The sequence below is a fragment of the Monodon monoceros genome, unplaced genomic scaffold (assembly GCF_005190385.1).
Source record: "Monodon monoceros isolate NGI ecotype Baffin Bay Population unplaced genomic scaffold, NGI_Narwhal_1 Super_Scaffold_17, whole genome shotgun sequence".
In the NCBI taxonomy this organism is placed as follows: Eukaryota; Metazoa; Chordata; class Mammalia; order Artiodactyla; family Monodontidae; genus Monodon; species Monodon monoceros.
This window is the reverse complement of record NW_021703773.1, coordinates 20782821-20805661: the sequence shown is the minus strand read 5'-3', so window position 1 is coordinate 20805661 and position 22841 is coordinate 20782821. Positions and strand designations below refer to the sequence as shown.

The window sequence follows — 22841 nt, the reverse complement described above, 5'->3', positions numbered from 1 at the left end:
GACAGTCAGTGTGAATCACATGACCCTGGGCAGGTTGCTTACCCTGGCTAAGCTTCAGGCTCTTATCTTTGAAATGGGGGTGGAAATCCCTTAGTTATTTGGAGGATTAAATCAGATAATGTAGGTCAAGCACTAACTGTTGGAGACCATCATGATTCTTATTATTGTGGAAGTAAGAATCATGGTGATTAGTGACTTTCTCAACAAGGCCAATGCCTTCTGTGCGTTCAGTGATGTTCTTGAAAATCCTTGTGATAAAATAATTTGGAACAAAGAAGATCTGACGGTTCTCTTCTAGGAATTTAAATCAAACACTGAAAAAACTGTGGTGATTCTAAAACATGAATAAGCCAGTATTTAGCTAACATGTATCTAAAGAATTATTTTAAAAAGCCTGCTAAAACTGTGGTAGTTTCTTTTTAAAAAGAGGATTGACAATTTTTGTTGCTAAATAGGCACTCAATAATTCTTAAATTTAAACTAGCTTTCAATTTTTAACTCAATTAATATTTAATATGCCGAAAATATTTTTCAATGAAAGAGACTGCAATGAAAGAACCACTCAAATTTTGCTTCTTTAAACTCTGTCAATATTTAAAATATTAGAATTTCATCATGGGAAAACTAAAATTCAGTCGACAAAATACAGATCACCTTCTGACTCACCAAGCAAAGACATGGTGCTTCTTAGGAAAGTAAGTGTAAGGCTCATCGGTAACTGTAACTAGTAAACATGGAAACCTCACCCCTGCCCCATCCCATCAAACTTGGCCTGAAACCACCCTTCTCTCACCTAAATCTTGGTGACACATATATCCTAGCAAAAAGGATCCCCTAAGCTTTATGTACTCTTGGTGGTCTACGCCAGTAGTTCTCACAGTGCGATCCTTAGACCAGTAACAGCAGAATTAACTGGGGGCTGGTTGGGAATGCAAATTCTCAGGGCCCCATCCAGACCGCCTCAATCCTTGAAACCTTGGTGCTGGGGCCTAACAATTAGGGTGTTCACAAGCTCTACGGTGATCTGACTTACAGTTTGAAAATGCCTGTGCAGTCTGCATGTGATTACTTGAATTTCAGTGTATAATAAAGGGCTAATTTAATTTAAGGCAGGTATTTCCTATAATTTTGACCAGATAAACCTTCCTATTCAATGATTTTCACTCAACCAAATATAAAAATATACCTTATCATGTTCTATAATTTTCCTTGACCATACCTCAGGGAAAATCCAAAAAGGAAGAGTCAGTTACAGTTAATTATAAAAGCTGTGTGTTATTTAGTTTTACTCCTATTCATATGAAGATAATTTTTTATATTAAAATTTTTTTAGATAGAATTACTTCTAACTTCTTACTATTGTGCCATGTAAAGGCAGCTGTCAAGACCCTATAGGTGACTTCTGGCATCTGTGTAAATTCACTGTGAACGGCAAAAAGTAACAAAGACTACAGACACACATATACAACAATATTTTGCAATGTATCTGGATTATTAATGTACACGCCTGCACAAAATAAAAGTATTCAACCTCCTCAGAACCATAAGGACTTTGTACAATACTACAGTAGGCAAAAGCACACAACTCCAGGGACAGTCACTGTGAACACAAACACAGAGCACAGGCATGACTATACCTTCTTTAGTCACCGTGTCAACTACAGCATTGACATGGTGTATTACAGTCACTATGGAAGCTTGTAAAAAGGTACAAAAGGAGTAAATTAGGAAAATCTTCAGTTAGTCAGGAGACAGTGCATTAAACAGAAATTCTTTATATTATATAACTTCTACCTCATAGTTTTAAAAATGTGACTACTTTAACATAGCTATATAATTATGTATGACCCTTGCACTCTCTTCCTTATATGTCTCAGAGATTTTTCTAATCAAGCTATATATTTGTATTATTAATCAAAGGAACAGAGTAACCACATGATACTGTAATTTAGGAAAAAAATTTTTAGCCATAAATTTGTGTCACAATGACAATTATGAATCAAGTCATGACAAAACAATCCTTATTTTAACATCCCATGGGCAAAAGATTTCATATTCAAAGAGTCAAATACTTGCTAAGCCAATTTTCTGGGACCATTTAATAAACTCATTCTTCCCAGGAAAAAAAATTAAGAGCTACATAATAAGGTAAACTATGCAACATAAAAATAAAAATGGTTTTGTCGCTGTTCTATGTACTCCCACCCCAATTTTCTTGTCTTTCTGCAGATGAGTTAACAGCTGGTGAGCTAACATCCTGCAGAGAAATGCAGACTGTCTGCCTGGCTGTTTCCTGTGTAAATTCCCTTTCATTTGCTTTCCCTTTCAGTTGTTTTAAAGCATCTATGCCAAAATAAATAAGTATGCATGTAATAGGCAGAAGGATCGCCCTCAAAGATGTACACAACCTAATCCTGGGAACCTGTGAATATGTTACTATCCTTGGCAAAAGGGACTTTGCTAATATGATTAAGTTAAAGGTCCTGAGATGAAGGGATTTTCCGCTATTATCTGTGCAGGCCCAATGTAATCACAAGGGTTCTTAAACGGGGAGCAACTTTCCCAGCCTTGGCTGGGGGGAGCTGTGACTAGAGCAGAACGGCCAGGAGGTGCACTGTTGCTGTCTTTGAGGGATGGAAGAGGAAGCCATGAGCCAAGGAGCGGGGCAGCCTCTAGAAGCTGGAAAAGGTGCAGGAAAGGGATTCTCCCCTGGAGTCTCCAGAAACAACCTTACTGACATCTTAAATTTAGCCTCCTGAGACAAGCATCAAACTTCTAAACTACAGAACTGTCACAAATTTATCTTGTCTCAAGCCACTATGTAATCTATTATAACAGCCTTAGAAAATGAAAAAATATAATTTAAATACACTCTTAATACAGACTTTATGACTGATAATGATTAAAACTATGATAAAGATTAAAATACAGACACTCCTGGAAAATGTATTTTTTCTCACATTGTATTATCTGGCAATTAATTTTCATAACTAATTTGACCACAGCTTATTAAAGCTATTTAAGAGTATTAAGAATGATGTTTCAGTGAAAAAAACTAGGAAAAGAAAGAAAATGCTGACAAAATTCTGAGGTTTACGAAGAGCATTTAAGGACAAAGATATAAATTATTACATAAATCAGCAACTAATGTTCTAGAATTAAACCTACTGAAAGAAAGAATTCTACTTTGTTGTTGGTTTAATAAGCAGTTATGTCCATATACTTCATCACTAGATAATAAACACAGGTGTACCTTGATATTCTACAAAACATGCTTAAAGTGATTCAGGAATGAATGTAACGTACTTATGGCCATCCTTAGTTTAGAAAGGTCTCTTCAGTGTATTATGGGCTATTTACTCTGGATTCACAAACAATTCAGTTTACACATGGCATTTTTATGCAAAAAAATTACTAATTCTGACATTCAAAAATTTCCACTAAAAACTCACTTTTTTGTATTTCTGAATATTGACAGTTTTCTCTACTGGTATGTGCTAATATGGTAAAGCTGATTATCAAGGCGATTTGCCCTCAGATAAACAAAACTGGCATCAATGATCCCACCGTCAAACCTTCTTCATTAGAAATATAATCAAACTTACTAGCAATCTCTTAAACTGTGCTCTCAGTCAGTATGCTCTGATCCAAATGGGAGCTGAGGCCGCAGGGGAGTTGGGGGAAGAGACAAATAAAACCTTGTGATACCGCAGGTGCCGCTGAGGTTGCATGTTTCAGACTATGGCTTCTCCTCTTAGGGCTGTGAGGGTGTAAGTGTGTGTGCGCGGGGTATGCTCAAGGAAGCTGCTACAAGGGTTTTTAAAAAATCCACATAACTTCTATAATATTCACTGTTGTGGAAAAAAGGTCAAAGTGAAATTAACCAATCAGACAGACATTACCTTTCAATTAATTATATTTTCTTCCTTATTACTGACCAGTTGCTACAGTTCCAATACCTAAGCACTAAGAACATTTTAAACATTTTCCCTAGTTGGAAGTTCATGCAAGGCTGTCCAAGGTATTGTCTAACTGTGGTCCGAAGTGAAATGTGAAGACCATGTGAAACCAAACCAGGGGCACCGGGCGCGTCTACCTGACTGCGCTGCATCACGTGTGCAGGGCTGTGGACAGCTAGCAGGGGACCAGGGCATTTCAGGTGTGTGTTTACTCACCGTTGTCGTCACACAGCTCCGACTGGAAGGAGCTCAGGGACTGCACTTCACACAGGCTCTCCCGGGCACTGTACGGCTGAGAAGGCTTTTCCTCCAGTGGCTTTTTGGAGAGACAAGGATCAAGATCCACTACTTTAGCTAAAAGGAGGAGATGACAGACAAACCAGTTACACTCCATGAAGGCAGAGACTCTGTTTTCTTCCCTGCTGTATCCTGACGCAGGGCAAGCGTGACCCACAGACTGCCTGGCATTTGTTTAGTGAAAGAACATCAAAAGAAAAAACCAGAAACATCTGAAAAACAAAACCAAAAACCTACAAATATGGCTTGCAGACTCACACAGAATAGAAATTCGCAATAAACCTGCCTGTGGACACCATCAGACAACCTGGGGAATTAATTTGAAAATGGTACCATAGATTTTTTCGAAGCATCAAATATATGTCAGACCACTTAAATACCGTCACTTTCTCTGGCCACGTTAGGAAAAAAAATCCTATTACGCAAATGCCCTCCCAATTTTTTTTGTCATAAAAGTCCCTCCACATTATAGTTGAGAACCCACATCAATTACAAAGATAAAATGATCTTTCCAGATTAACTGGAACATGACTGGATTCAATTCCTAAATTAAAATAACATCGCAGCCACAGTGCTCAGCCAGGGCTGGGGCATCAGGAAAAGCTTTCCAGTCGTCCCAGAGCTCTACAGGGTCTGAGCACATTCACCACTCACAAAGACTCCGCAGTTTGATCTGAACCACCAGAAGCTCTGGCAGAACTTGTCACCTCACTGTCCATTGCTCAGCGACATTGTATCAAGATTTAGAAAGTTGTTCTTACTATCATAGTCGAAGTCCCAGTTCGGCTTCTGGATTGAGTCACTGTCAGAAGGCGAGTTTGAAGGAGGCGGCGGAGGCAGGTTTGGGGCCACGCTGCAGACGGCCACGGCCTTCCGGTGTCCGTGCACAGACTCGGGGTTAAAGGTGCTGAATTCGGGGTGCTCGGGTATAGCCGATCCTTCGAAGGAGTTTCGGTCAAGGTTGTTTCTAGAGTCGCTTGGAATGCTTGGAGTGTAGGAGATAGGACGGACAGGCACCTGGGGTGGTATGTCGGAGTACATGTTCTTATTTAGCTTTGAGTCAAAATATGGTCTTTGCAAGAAAGCTGCGCTGGGTCCCAAGTGTTTGTCCTCAGGTTTGGGCTGGTGTTTCTTCTTTCGACTAATCATCTTGCGGCAGAAGATGAACAGCAGCACCAGTAGGAAGATGCCCGTTATGAAAACCACGATGCCGATGCCCTCAGCCAGGCCGATGTCCCAGGGGGTCGACACGTATTGGTTTGGGGTGACGTCCTCACAGTGTCTTCCTCTGTACTCACGGCTGCAGTTACAGTGGTAGGAGCCATGTGTGTTCTCGCAAAGGGCTCCATTTCGGCAGGGGTTGCCAGCACATTCGTCAATGTCACTCTGACACCTGCCAAGACAGCCCAGATTGAGGAGAGAGGCCTTTGCAACATGAGCCAGAACGTGCCAGGCCTATGACTCTTAGAGACTAATGGCTAATTCTTCCTGAATAAGATCCACCCAAAAATACACTACTGACAACAATAACTACACCTTTCGTAGAGTAATGAATCATTTGATTCCATACTCTGTACATTTGGGAGATAAACATTATGCCAAGTCAATCTTTAACTGCCAGTTTTCTAAGGATTCAACAGATTACTAAATCAAACTCATAGGCTAAACCTCAGTTTGTCTTGATTTCTGATCCAGAAATTTAGAATGTGCATGATAAATGTACTTCAAGAGACTAGGTTAAATTTCTCAGAAAATGTTCCTGTTTGGAAAAATGACAGTTCCATAAAGCATGTAAAAAGGCTAGAAAACTGCCTTCCGTTTTTATATGCTTCTCCCTGTTGAAAGTCTCCCTCAGACCCTCACCCTTATGGACTCGTCCGCATGCGATCCCCTCACCCCCGCTGCCCAGCCTCCCGCCTTCCCAAATGGGCATATTTTGCACCTGCGCAGATCCACCTGCCACTTGGAACCCTTCCTCCTTTAACAAAATGTATCTGCTTAACATCCCCTATACTCATCTAGCATTACAATTTTGATTACTGAGACATTTTTGTTAAATACATTGAGTATTGTCTAGAATTAAAGTAGACTCACAAATGAAAACCGTATGACTGATGGCAAAGTTCAAGACCACAACCACTACTAGAGCAAAACCTTATGTGAATCTCTGCAGGCAGGTCGCGCTTCAAGCCTTCTAACAAGACTGATATGACAGTGAAGGCTTTTCTAGATGTACAGCACTAGGCACTTACAAGTAACAAGCACCGAGTAAGACTTCACCCATTTGGTTTACAAACTAAGGTGAAATGGCATCTGGAACTAAAAGCCACTTCTTTCAAGGTCAATAACAGGCACCTTAGTGCCTCATTTTCTTCACCTGGAAAATAATTATCACCTCTCAGGATTATGGAAGGCTCACAGAAGATACTGAGAGAGTGGAAAAAGATTTTAGATGCTACATAAATGATGAAAAAATGTCATCACTCTCACAGATAGGTAACAACTCCTTGGGTGTCTGCTTTAGAAAACACAATCTTACTCATTCCTCAAACAGTTACTTCCTGCAAGCACCCACACATTCTTTGTTCATAAATAATGTTTTTAAAGTATAGAAGCATTATATATTTAAAGCATATAATATTTCAAGCATTATAATATTCATTCATTTGGCTCAGTATTTTTTTATTTTAAAGAATGAAAAGATAAATTATGCAAGGAGCCATTATGAGCTCTGAATTCGAATCCTGAAGCAACACAGTCCAAATTAATGAAGTTTTGTTGCATCTGCTGATCACTGTGAAACTATAGAGAGGTGCAGATACAAATCTTGAAAGAAGCCAGTTACCTTTCTCCCCTAAAACCCGAGTCACACTGACAGACAGCACCATCCAAACTGTCAAAACATGTTCCACCATTTTTACAGGGTTCATCTTTGCAGTAGGGACTAAGCTGGCACCTAAAGAACAGGGAAAAAATAAACATAAACAGAATACTTAAATGGTAACAAGTGAATGTATTTTACAAACATGATGACATTAGAAATGCTAATGTTAAAATTAACTATGAAAGCTAAGAAAACTCTACATACCTCTGACCAGTATATAATCCTCTACATTGACAAAGGAAGTCTCCATTGTCCACAATGCAGGTGCCACCGTACAGGCAGGGATTGGAGGAACACGGACTGATGCCCACTTCACAATAGGTCCCTATGTACAAGGCACTGCATTTGCAGTAATAACCTATATCAGCAAAAGGGAACAAAAAGTCCTATCATTCAGTAGCTCAAAAAATAAGTCTCAGTATATTCGTTTTTACTTTTAAGTTTAGGTGAAGATTTAGCTCTCCGAGACCTGTAAAAAACCTAGTAAAATTCCCATTCCCTCTGAGTAAAAAGTTGTCTAGTGCTGGTATCACCAAAACACAAAGAACTGAAGAGAAAACTCATAACCAGCTCTAGTTCACCATAATTTATGAGGGGTCCAAGGCCTTCTGGAAAACCACTTCTACTCCCACCTAGAGCGAGCAAGGCTAGCAGTCCCCTTGCTGGGCCACTGGATAAAAGGAGGCCTCAAGAAGAGCTACGTGGAACCAGTTCTAACCCCCAGGTCAGTGTCCGTGTGGCCGGAGAGGAGTTCAGGGTCAGCTGTGGTTTCCTGTGGCTACTGGTGCAGAATGAGACGTGTTTGGAAACACGAAGCAGCGTGGCCGCAGCTCAGCGGGAGAGAAACTGTCCCCTCCAGCCGCTGCTGGGATGCATTCAAAATCTCACTCCGCTAGAGCATCATGTATGCTACTCAGATCCCATGCTGGCTGCAGGATCTGACAAAACTGATTGAATAAAAAGAGGAAGAGCAGAAATACAGGGGGAACTTCCACTCAAGCGCATATGCGTGTAACGTTTAAAGAAGGCTCACGTGTGAAGCTTACCTCCAGTGGGTGAGGGGTGGCAGGCGCCTCCGTTCTGGCATGGGCTGCTCGAGCAGTCTTCCGTAGCTGTTAACAAGCACCCAGGAGACACGTCCACCGATTCTTCAATGTGTGCGTAGCTCCTTGGTTTGTTATTTAAAGGGAGTTCCTGCCCATTCAGATAAATGGAGTCCATACAACCCCTGAAACCACTGCCAATCTGGGGGCTTCTTCCATGCCGTGAGCCCTGCTGACGGATGTGGCCACCAAAAAACACATGGCTATCCAGGTTGAGGGTTTTCAGTGTCCCCGGGGCTGTGCCTGATGCGGTGTGGACTTGGTCTAGAACCAACCTGGCATAGTTTCCATTCACTTCAAGAGACACCGCATGCCACAGCCCATCGTTGACCTGGATGCTCTGGACAGAGACGATGCCTGGGCCGCTTCCACAGTCGAATTTGTACTGCAGCCTTCCGTTGTGGATCTATGACAGAAACAATCACTGTTCACGTTACTCTCATGGAGTCTTCATGCACAGTCTCAGATCATGTTTGGTGACTGAAGGAAGAAAGTAAGCCCTCGCGTTTAAGTACTACAGAACACACGCTCATTCATCATACAGATAATAAAAATGGACCTTTCAGGGATATCAAATTTCAACCGCATATCCTAAAGGCGTCGTATAATAATGAACTGTACCAAACAACAACCAAAAATAGCATCAGGTTTTATCAGAAGTCAAAAATGAATCATGCTAAAAAAAAAAAAAGTAGGCAAGCTAATTATCACTTCAAGCATATGTACGACCTTTCTATAAACTCCCTATAATATTACTAAGGTGTAATATCACTTAGAGTTTGAATGTTAACAGTCACAGGTACCTAAAAATGTTTGTAAAAAACAGAAGTAAATGTCTATATCACCGCAGAGCAAAAAGAGCTTTTCATTCTATAAAACTTATGTGTAAGTATCAATGAACCATTTAAATGAATAACTCAACCATTTCATTTTGCTTATCTTATTCTTTTAAAAAAATGGACAATCTGAACATAATATGGAATTTATATTTTTAAAGTCTCCCACAATCTGAGGTACAAATATGCAAAAACACTCACCTCCAAGATGCTGTAGTCAGTCCCGCGAGCGTACATGACAACCGCGTGGGTAGAGTATGTTCGCAGCCTCATGGTCAGTTTCATCTCTAACTTGTTTTCATTTTCCATTAGACGATATTTCACAAAGCTGTTTCCAGTAAATGTTACGGATGAACTCCCTGTGAATCACAAAGAGGAAAAAATAAATCAGAATCGAGTTTAAATATTTTTATAAGTGTCTCCCCACACTCCCGCCCTGACTAATTCAAGTTTTGGATCTATGATTATAACATTATAAAATGCAATTCAATGGGAAATGTCTACTTGTTTAATAAACAGCACAGCATAACTGGATTTCTATTTGGAGAGAATAAGTTAGACTACTGTATCACAGAGAAATGAATTCTAAGATAATAAAAGACCTAAATATGAAATGTCCATTATAAAATTATTAGAAAGCAGTTTAGGAAAATACATAGCCTGAAGGTGGTTTGGGAAACCTTCTCAAGCAAGACATAAAACAATTCCCATTCTACAAAAATGATGAAAATAATATCAATCCAGAGATGAAAATTGTTTTGTAAAATTATGCAGAAGTGACAAAATAAAAATTAGACAAATCAAAAGATCAATAACATACAGACAGCGTTATGCAGATGTTTTCTGATCAAAATACACAAAGAGCTCCAGAGCTCCAGACATTAAAGATAAGAAACAGACAAATAATCCAGATAATCCCACACATAATAGGAACGGGCCAGTCACAGAAGAGGAAGCGCTAACAGGCAATGAACACATGAAAAGACTGCTTTCACAAGTAGCCAGGGAAATGGCAATTAAAATAATTAGATACCATTTCATGCTTATTAGATGGAGGGATTTGTTTTTTAATTGAAAACCTTCAATATTAGCAAAAGAACGGGGAATGAGACCTTCACACATGACTGGAAGAAATAGGCACTGGCACAACTTCTGGGAAACTAACATAATGGTATATCTAAAAATTAAAAGTGTAGTTCACCTTTGACACAGGTAAGTCCCAGTTTTACAATCTGCTGTACAGAAATGAAAGCACCAATATGTAAGGATACACGTTTAAGGATTCTTCTTGTAACACAGGAGAACATAAACTGAATCTCTACACGTAAGCACCATGTTGAATAAATGATGGTACAGCCGTGCTACAAAATGCTGTACAACTATTAACAAGCATTAGGACTTGGCAAGATGCTCATAACAGAGGAAAAGAGGGCTGTGTTAGATGTAATCACTCCTCAGTTTCATTAAAAAAAAAAAAAAGATGTGAAAGGAAAAGGAAAATAAATCTGTACGTATGGGACTGTATGTTCATATGAGCTCTGATGAGAGAGGAGGAGCATCAAACTATTAACTCAGGAGGAGTTCAAGAGGAAGGAAAAGCTACTACTTTATTCGCCTCTATGTCTGGCTTGTTATAATAAACATACTTTACAATACTTTTCAACTCCAACAAAGAAGAAAATAAACTCTGAAAGTTACTTTTTTAAATACAAGTACTCTTTTTTTTTTTTTTTTTACAAGTACTCTTAATTATTGAACCTCTCACCTGGGCACTGGCCAAACTTGCCACCTGGACAGACGCAGCTGTATGTCTCCTCTCTGGGATCAGTGACACATTCAGATCCTTCAGGGCATGGACTGTCTTCACATCCATGATGGACAAGTGGGCATTTTCCCCCTTTGTTTAAAAAAAAAAAAAAAGGGCAGGGGGGAAAGCTAATTAATAGGAATTTCAAGAGAACAATCTTTAACGTATAGCCTTCAAAGGTCGTACATGAAATGACCTGCACTGCCTACTTCCACGTGCGTATGTGTGTTACCTGTGCAGAGACACACAGCTGTCCTACGGTGGCGCGGGGTCACAAAGCTCAGTCTGGCCGTGCTATGCGTTGACATCGCACTTTCATCCACGGACACCTTTTCGTCGCAGAATCTCCAGGGGCAATCCAGCCCTGCACAGAGCTTCTGGAACACATCCAATATCCTCACACCACTGATCTCCTCAATATCCGTCATGGAAGAATTAATCTTGTGCAGAAGTTGTTTTGTTGCGACCTGGGTGCTACCTGATTTCTCTACAAAAAGCAAGATGTCCAGGTGCGGATGAGGCTCGGAGGGCTGCAAGCTAACGATCTGAATGTCACTCCTCCTCACGCCCAGGATGTTCCGCAAAGCTCGCTGGAAGTTGCGCCAATAGTCACCAACGAACTCTTCCGGGGTGAGGTTGGCAAAGCGGACGGCCACGGTCTGGTTCAACATCTCCTGCGTCACTTGTCTGATGTGCACCGTGACATCAGCTGCGGTGGTAAATTTCCCATCCGTTACGCTGACGTTGAGGAGGTACTGCCCTACGTCCAGCTTCTTGTGGGCTATCAGCTTGCCCCCCGTGCTGGAGACAGAGAAGAGGCTGCCCATTTGGGGATCGAGGCTGTAGGTTAACGTGTCATACACGTCTTGGTCCGTCGCGTGGATCTTCCCAATGACACCACCTGAGTACTCCTCTCCAAAAGCAGTAATGAAAATCTCTAGTGGCAAAATTGCAGGAGGATAGATGCTCTCTTCAATGACTCTAATGTCAATGTATGTCAAAGATGACAACTGAGGCTTTCCGTTATCTGCCACCTACGAGAAAAGGGAAAAAAAAAATCACCTTCATCTATGTCGTCGTTTACAACTTAATAAAAATATATTTACATTGTTCAAGTTCTAAAATATTACCAATCGTTAGATATTAGTTTTCCACATGAGAAGTATTATCAAGGGACAGGATAAATACTTCTTTCTAGCCCTTTCACTAATTTACGTTGAAATTTAGCTCTACCAACGTCTATGACAAAGTAACCAAATGAATAAATAAGCCCCCACGAACTGCCATGGGATAAAAATGAAGGTCTGACTAAAAAACCAGAAGAAGACTATAATTCTAATTCAGTTTTGTCTTCTCATGCAATGTAAGCTGTTTACATAGGACAAGATAACCACCAAAGCAGCTCTTCTCCATATGAGCCCACAACAAAATCATAAAGACAGACTTCAATACCTTAATGTGCAGTAAGTAATGGTCGTTCACTTTCCTATTTATGGCAGCTGCCGTCAGGAGGGCTCCCTGCTGGTTGACTTCAAATGCCCCCTCCTTGTTTCCACTCACAATGCTGAAGAAGAAGGGAGGGCCATTGTGGGAGGAGTCCCTGTCCGTCACTGCCAGCTGCAGCACGCTGAACCCCACGGGCTTATTTTCCTGCAAGAGTAAGAGAACCACACAACTTTCAACAAAACCCCGTATCATATGCACGTTTTCTATAATATGAAATTTACAGAAAAGAGAGACACTGCCGCTCCATGTGGAAGGAGGAGAGAGAAGGGGTGGTGGTGATGGGAAGGAGGGGGCTGGAGGGGAGGGGGCATGTGAGGAGAAAGGTGTGGGGGGAGTGAGGGAGGGGTGCCGGGAGGGGTGAGGGAGGGGAGGCGTTTGGAGGAGGAGTGGCAGGGAGGAGGGAGGGTAAGGGGCAAGGAGGAAACGCAAGGGCAGAAGGTAAGGTTAACAATCAAGCTAGTGAGAATATCTTAAAAATCAAAGCACAGGAAGAGATGACAGCATCTTGGAAATGCTCATCTTTTAGTATTGGTGGAGACCCCTGTAATGTCACTGTTCCCATTTTTCTCAAAAGTAGTCTTTGGAAAAGAAAGATATTTCAAACGAACCACTGAGGCCAAAAAAGAGCTTATTTCAACAGGGGTGCGTTCAGTGAGGCTTGGGCCCAGGATCACCTGGATGATCAGGCTGTAGTTTCCCCTGGAGAAGATGGGAGCGTTGTCATTGACATCAGACACGTCTATGTTCACAGTGGTCGTGGTGACTCTGGGTGGACTGCCGTTGTCCGAGGCCTGCACGGTGAGCGTGTAACCCGAAATCTTTTCGGGGAAAAGATAAAGAGAATCATGTCCATTTCCACAAGGCCCAAGCGCAGGGTTCAGCCTGAAGCGTACTTCTGATTACTGGAGGGGCGGATCCAAAGGCCTGCCATTCCCCGTGTCCTGCAGGCAGGCAATTCCCTAGCTTACAAATAACTGATCTGAAAAATGTAATGTATCTGCTCGACAGAAAAAGTTACTAATAGGGATGAGAATCTCCAATGCTTCTCAGAAACGTACTTGTTCCGTTAAACTGTTCTAACTTTGAAAACCTGCAGATCTATTAACAGAAATTAAGACAGAAAAGTAATACAAATGATGAGAGAAAACATCACATATGTCGAAGGCTGTTGCTTTACTAGTGGCGGGGAAGGCAACTTTCCCTCCGGCCCCAGTGTGACTCTGAGCCAGAAGCAGGCAGACAGCAAGCTGCCTCCTACCCTCGAGGGCTCACTCGTTCTCAACACTCCGCTCACCCTCCCCGCATCCATGTCACTCTTGGATTGTAGTCAACTGTCTAAATCTCCCAAGATCCTCTCTTCGGGAACTTCCTACAAAAGAAGGTGAATTAAGTGAGGTGGCCCCTCTTCCAGGACAGTTTCTTTAAAGCTCTCTCTTCCAGAATGAGCAGTGAAGAGGCCAAGAAGCTGGCTAACCCCAGAGGACGTGCTGCAGAATGTCAGTCCTGAAAGACGCTCCAACAAAAAGAGGACGACGTAGCTTGGGAGACTCTCTTTTGCTATCTCACAATGGACATGAGTATACTAAAGGATCTGAGAAGTGTTTCAGTCAAAAATACTAAGTTTTGTTCTGCCCAGCAGTACTGCAACCCTAAGCATAACAGTCATGCTTCCTAAACTCTGGGAAAGTCCCCGCTCAAAAATAACAGGTCAGAAAAGGAATGAACGAATGGACTTTGATGAAATATCTCAGCACTATCTCCCCAAATTCCTCTAATCTTGGATTTACCCACTACTCTTCTGAAATTGCAGTCTTTATTATCATCGATGCCCTTCCAATTCCCCAAACCAAGGCTCTTTCACTTCTCCTTCACGTCATTACCTCTGAGGCAGCTCCCCTCCTGTCTGTGAGAGCACATGACTAAGTGGATGGATGGATGGACGGATGGATGAAGGGAGGGAGGGCTTGCCTCTCTCCTTATTCACTCACTTTTATCTCAATACCTCAGATCACTTCCATAATCATCTTCAGAGGCATGTGCCATATCTGTATTTCCAGCTTTCAAGTCTCTTAAGTTTGACTAAAATCTCTGAATACTGGCTGAATAATTTTACTTGAATACGCCACTTTCCACTACAAATCAGCATATTGAAAACCATGTTCAAGCACCTCTCCCAGTGCTGAGTTTACGCCCTGTGACCTCCTACTCGCCTTTAATGGCACCACCCAGTCACAGCAAGACTGAAATGCATCGAGTCATCTACCACCTCTGCTTTCTCTGGAGGGCCATAGCTGAGCTCTGTGGACCCTAATTTTTCCTCTACAAAGTTTCCGCACTTGTCTCGTCATTCACTCGTCATTGCTACTTTCCCAGTTTGGGCTCTTGTTGTTTCATAACTGATTAACTGTCACTGTCCCTCCCACCTCTGGGATAACACTTAGACCTGCTGTAGGACTGGTCTTCAGCAACCACCTCCTGTGCTGTTACACCTGGGCTCACAGCATCGGTAACCACCTAATGCCTGCAGTGCCAGCCTGAACCTACGATCCTGGTTTTGTCTGTGGCCTGTCATCTGTTCCTAAAACTCTTCATCTATCTCTCCTCCCTCACCTGTTTGTACGATCACTCTACTCCAACACAACTGAACAGAATCACCTAAAGACACCCCACGTCTCTTCCTTCCTCCATCCTGTTCCCCCGGTTCCTCACAGGGAATTCCCTCCTCTCAACACTATGGTTTCCTGAATCTCTGCTATTATTTAAAACCCAGCTTCTAGCTCCATGAAGCGTCTCAAAACACTGGTGCCAACAGTAACTTGGTCCTGAATACAAACTCTTATTATCCAAACTTCACATTACTATGAAACACATCACATATTCTGGAGATCTTCATACTACAACTGCTTTTCAAGTATTTATATCTTGCTTGTCACTTACTGAGAACAAGGCTGGTTCTACCCTTTTAACACTTCCCAAAATGTCAGCAGAGGCAAATACAAGGCACTTCCATCTACTGATCTGATCATCTGTAAACAATCTACGTCAGATTTTTCCACTTACTGTTTCCCGGTCTAGAAGTTTGGTCACTTTCACTTCTCCCCTGGCAGGGTCGATTGTAAATGGACTTCCCTGATTGCCGTCTATAATTGAATAGTGGATGTGGCTGTTTGAAGGTCCATCGGCATCATCTGCCATAACCTAGAAAATACCACACTCTGGTTTAGGAGACAGATGAGGGAGGGACAGAAGTCTACTCAGCAAATTTCTGATATCAACAGCTAGTTTGTGTTAAGGCAATCACTTATAATAGAGTCAGTAACTAAAGAGGCTAGCAAAAGACATTTCCCTATCTTCAAATTATCAATATTTTCAAGTAAGGCCACTACAAAAATTGGATCAATCTCACTAAAAATTCTTGCAAAGACCCAGAAGAAGGCTGTAGGGGAAAAGGTACGCACTGTAATGACAGACTGTTCAAGAACAGCATCTTCACTGATCACTGCCGTGTAGGTGTCTTGGCTGAACACTGGGGTATTGTCATTGATGTCTGTTACATTGATGTTCACAGTTGCAACATCACTCAGTGAAGGTGTGCCCCCATCAGTGGCTTCTACCGTCAGGTAATACTCATGAGAGCTTTCATAGTCCAGATTCTCAATGATAAATATGGCCCCTGAACAGAAAATCAAAATTACTTTCCAGTGCTTTAAAATGCCACCACATTCTCCTCCTATGACTAAAATTTTCAGCTCAATAGTTTACTTACCATTTATGTATGGTTTCTAATTTTTTAATTCAACAATTAAAACATGAATTTGCCCATCCTTGGAACCTTATTTATTTCTCTTAATTACTTTCCTGATACTCTTTGTGATATGTGAATTGCTTTCCTAGTCAGTACTCCTTATGTCTCCCTGCTATAAAAATGATAACATTTCTTATCTCTTTTTAATGATAGTTTACTACAGACTTTAATGAAATAGAAAACACAAAAATTCTGTTCTTTGGCTTTTCGTTTCCTTTTCCTTCTCATACTTTTTCTTTTACAGAAATGTACATCCTTTTAAAAAATCTCCAGAATAACTATTTATATCCCGTCATTTTTTAAAAATCCCTTTTTGATTTAATAATTCCTTTAACGTCTTTCCTTTTAACTTCCTTATAGTCTACCCTACATAAAGAGCCCTAAAAATAACAATTTTATGATATGTGCTAAAAATACATTTTAAAACAGCATCATCACACACCCTACCCTTCAGCTAAAAGCCACATACAATTAAATACAGTTGGAATGGGGCAATTTTTTACAGAGCAATTTACTTACAGCTATTTTAGATGACAGATTAACAAGACTACAAAAAGTATTTATGCAGCCAGAGTCAATAGCGCCAATGACTTCTGACCTTGTTGGCGGTCACTCAGTAAGTGACTCGGTCCAAGTACTTCGACGGTTGTCTATAACTAGCATAATGAAGAGATCAATTTAATGAATTATCAGATGTCCCCTACTGAAACTAAGATCAAAGAGGTCGAAACTGCTGTTTCACCTGGGAAGCTACTTCACATGAGATCCACGTGGGCCATAAAAAGGAGCCATTCTGCAAAATCTTCTACCATCTTCAATTCTTTACCTTTACTGATTTATGACACCTTATATCTTTACTAAATTACTAGAGTATGATGCTTTAATTTTCTATTTAAAGTTAATTTGCTTATAGTTATAATGGATAAGGCAGAAATGTATTTTATTATGTAGAACTATAGTTTAAAGTCTTCTAAACCACTCTGAATCCCACTTACGATAACACAAAGAAAACTTGGGTCTTCTCTTTTAGAGTATCTATTGACAATGTATGACCTGTTTTTGTACCAGGTGAAGTGATGAGCAATCTAGCCGTTTTCTGCAGAATAAAGGGCTTCCTCTCGTTTGCATGGTAGGTTACCTGTTTTAGAATCTATGCTGAATTTCCCATGTTCGTTTCCACTTATTATCGAGTAGGTGATTTCTGCATTTGCTTCAATGTCCCTACTTGCTGCATACACTTGAAGAACTTCTGTTCCAATGAGAACATCCTCAGACACTGTGGCACCATATTCACGGTATTCAAACACGGGTGGGTTGTCATTTATATCCAAAACGGATACAACAACAGTGCCGGTAGCTGTCAACCTTCTTGGCAAACCATGATCTACAGCTTTCAAAGTTAGAGTGTATACTGCCTGTAGTTCTCTATCCAAAGGCTTTTCTAACTGAATGATTCCAGATAATTCATTAATGGAGAACTGTCCATCAGCAGAGTTAATCAGTGAGTAGGATACCTTCCGATTCAGTCCTGTCAAGACATCATGTCAGAATGTTTTATTTCAAGAAACGTAAACAAATTATTTTTTTTTAAATCCAGCATACATATGAAAAAGGGAAAATACCAATATACATTATTTTAAAATTCTTATGACTATGACCTTAAAAATGTAAACTTTAAAATGAGCAATTTGTTGAGTTAAAACAAATATAATTTCATAGTCATCTGGCTTTTTCAGACTATGTTATGCAGGAACTTATGCTCTAACAGCCAGCAGATCTTTAAAAATAAAGCCTATTTGTTATTTAGCTTCAGTAACAAAAATTTATTTGAAAAGCAACATTTTTGGTATTCTTCTGATTCTTCAGTGTTAGAATGACTGAAGAAGTTATTTTTATTCTCTGCTATCAAAATGCTATGAATATATACCTTAGAGTCTTATTTTCTCTATAAAAAATTGGAAAGGTCTGTAAAACTATAACAATATATCGTTTTCTTCTGTTATGTTCCTATGATACTAAATCTCTTTGTCACTAATGCTTTATTCACAAAAAATAACACTTCACTAATTAATTCAATGGGACATAAAGATCAGTTTATCTCATCACTAAGCAGAATTTTAGGGGTACCACAGATACTTTACAACAGTAAGTTCACTGGGCACAATTTTGAGACTTCAAATATTCATTAAAAATGAGTTCATTGGGCTTCCCTGGTGGCGCAGTGGTTGAGAGTCCGCCTGCCAATGCAGGGGACATGGGTTTGTGCCCCAGTCCGGGAGGATCCCACATGCCGCGGAGCGGCTGGGCCCGTGAGCCATGGCTGCTGGGCCTGTGCTCCGCAACGGGAGAGGCCACAACAGTGAGAGGCCCGCATATCGCAAAAAAAAAAAAAAAAAAAAAAGAGTTTATTATTCTGAAGATTTCATTCCATTTTTAATGCTAACACGATTTTTAACGGTAGCATGACAATGGTGAGTTATTCAACATGCATGAGGTAGGGGTCATCAGAGGGGCTGAATGTGGAACAGTGCTCTAAAATAGGCTCCTCCTCAGGTAACAGTGCATAGTTTGAAGGCAAAAGCATCACTTGGGCGATACCTGCATCCACATCCGTGGCCTGTACCCTTGTCAGGAGCGTGCCAGGCTCTGTGTTTTCAAACACGGTGATGGTGTAAGGATCAGCAGAGAATTCGGGGGCATTATCATTCACATCCTCTAACGTGAGCACAATATCAGCTTGACAGAATCTTCCCCCTCCATCCGTGGCCTTGACCAGAAGATTATAGGTTGCCTGGTCCTCGCGGTCAAGGGGGGCTAATGTTTTCAGTTCACCTAAAAACAAAAATAAATGGGCTCACTTGAAATTTAAGATGTGACTGCAAGAGCACATCTTTCTTCCCCTTTTCTCTTACATTTAGAAAATCTGAATAACAGCCTTCCTTTGGAGAACAATTTTATTAGTGACAGAGTCAGCAGCTGTGGGAGCCCTCAGTGCTGGAGGGTTTCAAACCCTGCCAGGTGCTAGCTCTAAGCCTTAAAGATCTCCAGGTCAGGCCCTCTCGCATTATATACAATGCCCAAATGCAAAATAGCTGCCAATTTACCAAATTGAAAATATTTTTAAATTGACTCAAAAATTAGATTCACATGTTTATAATTAATTTGGGGGGAGCTTAATAGAAAACTGTTACTTGACCCCCAATTTTAACAAAATACAAATTGAAAGAGAAAGTCCTAGAGGTTTAAAGTAAAATACCACTCATCATTTTAATGAATACACTAAATTATAAATTTATGGTCACAAATTCAAGAAAACAAACTATATGTAAAATGGATAAAGCAGAAAGTTTGAGATATACTTTAACTTCTGAGTTTTTTTTTAAAAAGGTGATATAAAAAAACATAAATTTTAAATCCTCGGTTCAAGTAGGTGATTGTTGCTCTTTTTTATCTCACCCCAAATTTTACACATTGAATTGCTGTTTGCATTTCTAAAAGATGCCATTTTTGTAGCAGGAGAGTAAATTTTACAAGAACAAACTGTCATTTCAAATTTTCCGTGTGATCCAAAACCACCCACACATGACTTTGCTGGAACACAATTAGTTTTGCCCCAAACTCTACCTTTACCTGTGTCTGGATTTAGTTTGAATTTTTCTGCACCTGGACCAAATAATGTGTAAGTAATTTCGGCATTGGAACGGATATCTGCATCTGTAGCAGAGACCTGCATGATCAATTTCCCAGGAAAGGCATCTTCTGGAATCGTGTCGGAATATAAAGTCTACAAAGATTTTAAACAATACTGTTAACATAAAACATTAAAAGGTAACATGACTGCCAAGGGAGTAACAGAAATCATTTAACTTTGGTCACAGAACACATGGGAAATGACTAAAACTAAAATCCAAGGAGCTTTCAAAACTATTTTTCTTACAAAACATTTAAAACAGAGAGGATTCATATAACAGTTAACAACCCCATACGCTGAAAGAGTCTGACCTGACATTTAACCTACAGAATTCTGAATACTTTGTCTTTGATTTGGTTTCATATTTAATTTAATTTAAATTCTTATGAGAAAATACACATAACACTCCATTTTTACCTAAAAATTAGAGAGAATACAAGCCTGATACATTACGTCTAATTTCCAACACAGGAATTTATTGTTTGCAATCACTGTTAAAACACCACCAAGTAACTGCATTTGGGAGAGAAGTGAGCCTCATGACACGGGAGAAAACAAAGGTTATCCAAGGCCACCGGGGAGGGGGGCAAGTGATGCTCAGGCCAGGACTCTCTTCTGCCCTGCTCCACCCCGTCTCTCTTCAAATCTGACCTGATTCTCAAACACAGTGAACGGTTGTTTTCCAGTTCCAAATATTTAGAAATCCATGTCATAAACCAAAACATAAGACAAACAGATAAGACGTTGTTAAATTTATTTTCTTAATATGAGCTCAATTTTAGGTGAACTATGACTCATGAAACAGGATATTTTGTAATACTGATGATTCCGAATGATCTAGTGTCCTAATTAATACCAAAGGTGAAAGGAAAAGTGTTGAAAAACAGCAAAACACACACATTTAGTTCCTATAAGATACATACACACGCACGCACACACAGAATCCTCCTTCCATAAACCACTGTCACCAAAGCCCTGGATTGGAATGAACTCCTCACCCTTCAGAAGTCCCACTCTCCCCCCAGCTGAATTATTTGTATCCATTTCCCGGAGAGCTCTGCCCCTCTGCCCGTCCAGCTACACACAGCTCATGCCCACTGCAGCGCTCTCCACCTCCCCGCCCCCTTCCAAGTCACCTGCTCCCTGACCCAGCCTTCCCTTTACCTACCACACTCTTCTTCCTACTTTTTACTCCCAACTTTCGTCACTGGCCAGATCTATCTCCTTGTTAACACACACCCTTTAATCTCCTGAAACCAGGCGTCCACCCACATCACCGCACTGGGACCACCATCTCCAAGCCAGTCACTGAACCCAATGGTCTGTTTCACTCAGTCCACTTTTTATCTGTGTCACACCTCTGCTGGCCATCCCGCCTCCTAAAAGTTCTCCCCTCCTTTGCTCTCAACTACACTGTGCTGGTATCTGCGCTCTCTTCCTTCCGCCTTCTTTCTCTCTAGGGGGATACCTTTCTCTACTCTTTCCCTCCTTGCTACTATCCTCTCAAGCGAATGCAGTTAGCAGTTATCCACCCAAGCTGCCAAGTTCACACACCCATCCTCCATCTCGCTAACTCTAAACGACTATAAAAACACATTCAACTGAACGTCCCGTGATCTTAAACTGAACAAATCTGAAGTGGAATTCAGCATGCTTCCTCTAAAACCAATTCCCGCTCCAGGCTCATCTGTGGTCTTTCTCCCAAACACTCCTGTAGGAAACCTAAAGTCAACCTTGACTTAACTAACATGCTTGTCACGATGTCACGGCCAGGCAGGACCAAGTACCACTGGTTTTCCCGTTACAGCATCTTTCATCCTTCTGTTCCCTGTGCCTCAGTCCACTGCCTGTTATCCCCACTTTCACACTTCCTCAGCTAAATGGAAACAATGCTACCAGACTCAGCTTCTCTCAGGAACTCCTGGAGTACGCCATCTCCACCTTTCAGGTAAGGAAGGATTCGTGGAGTCCCAGCTCCCTGGAATGCCCTCCATAGCCCCTCTCACCCAGTTTACCCTCCGGCCCCAATACCCTTCTGTTTCCACTCTTGGTGATCTCATCACCACCTCCCAAAGGCTGAGCTTTTCCTCATCCTCCAGTTCCGGGGACAACTCCCGCCCTCACTGAGCAACCTCAGGTGGCGCAGCTCTTCCTTGGTGTGCATTTTGTCCTCATGTTAAACGGTGGGCTCCACAGGGGCAGAAGCCACACGCTTCACCTCTGGGTTCCTCTAGCGTGTACAAGAGCAAGGGCCCAAAATATGGTCTCTTGGTGCAGAACAGAGCTGCCTCACCCCCAAATGAAGGGAATCTTTTCATGAAAACGTAACAGAGCAATGCTTATATACAACTGTAATCCTGTCAGCAATTCACAGTATTTTGAACTAGGTTTTTAAGCTATTTAGCATCCCCCAAAAGTAGTTCTGAAGCTAATCCAACTCTTGCCCCATTTAACCCTCACCTCGACTTAAACATTGAGATTACAACATGAAACACATTTGAATTACTCTACAGCACCACCTGACAGTCCTTCTGAAAGGTTTAAGAAAGAAATCTGAATTCATAATATATAGACTTAAGGAGTATCCTACCTTTTCACAAATGGGACTGTTGTCATTTGCATCAAGGACTTTGACTTCAACTATAGCTTTTGATGAGAAGGTCCCATCAGTTGCTGTGATAGTCAGAAGATAATTGTCCCTTTTTTCCCTATCTAGAGGTTTCTTCACATAGACCTTCCATTCATTCTGTATATTTTCAATAGCAAACTGCCCCAAAGGATCCCCTCCTATTAAATCAATGGAAGGAGATGACAGTCAAATTTGTTGAAATAAAAAAAGGAATAACAGGAGAAATAAATTGTACAAAAGATATATAATATTATGATTCAAAAGAATTAAGTTTTAAAGAAAGTAATTACACTTAAATTTATTTTATTAGCTTTCCCATTCACT

The 22841-nt window shown here is 40.9% G+C and overlaps 1 protein-coding gene across 6 annotated transcripts in view; it reads right to left on the bottom strand.

The window, feature by feature from the left end:
* Positions 1-22841, bottom strand: part of FAT1 (FAT atypical cadherin 1) — a 122993-nt gene that overhangs the window by 3197 nt on the left and 96955 nt on the right. For 4 of the 6 annotated variants that reach the window (XM_029226372.1, XM_029226368.1, XM_029226369.1 and 1 more), the window contains exons 11-26: positions 22479-22675; positions 19822-19981; positions 18796-19029; positions 17336-17725; positions 15851-16065; positions 15453-15590; positions 13067-13210; positions 12339-12536; positions 11119-11920; positions 10845-10976; positions 9281-9438; positions 8187-8649; positions 7345-7498; positions 7102-7212; positions 5018-5649; positions 4176-4313 (exon numbers count right to left, since the gene is read on the bottom strand). In XM_029226372.1, the coding sequence (XP_029082205.1) occupies positions 4176-4313; positions 5018-5649; positions 7102-7212; positions 7345-7498; positions 8187-8649; positions 9281-9438; positions 10845-10976; positions 11119-11920; positions 12339-12536; positions 13067-13210; positions 15453-15590; positions 15851-16065; positions 17336-17725; positions 18796-19029; positions 19822-19981; positions 22479-22675 (4266 nt within the window). The remainder of the gene's footprint in view (positions 1-4175; positions 4314-5017; positions 5650-7101; positions 7213-7344; positions 7499-8186; positions 8650-9280; positions 9439-10844; positions 10977-11118; positions 11921-12338; positions 12537-13066; positions 13211-15452; positions 15591-15850; positions 16066-17335; positions 17726-18795; positions 19030-19821; positions 19982-22478; positions 22676-22841) is intronic. The other 2 variants (XM_029226373.1, XM_029226371.1) reach the window with 1 other exon arrangement.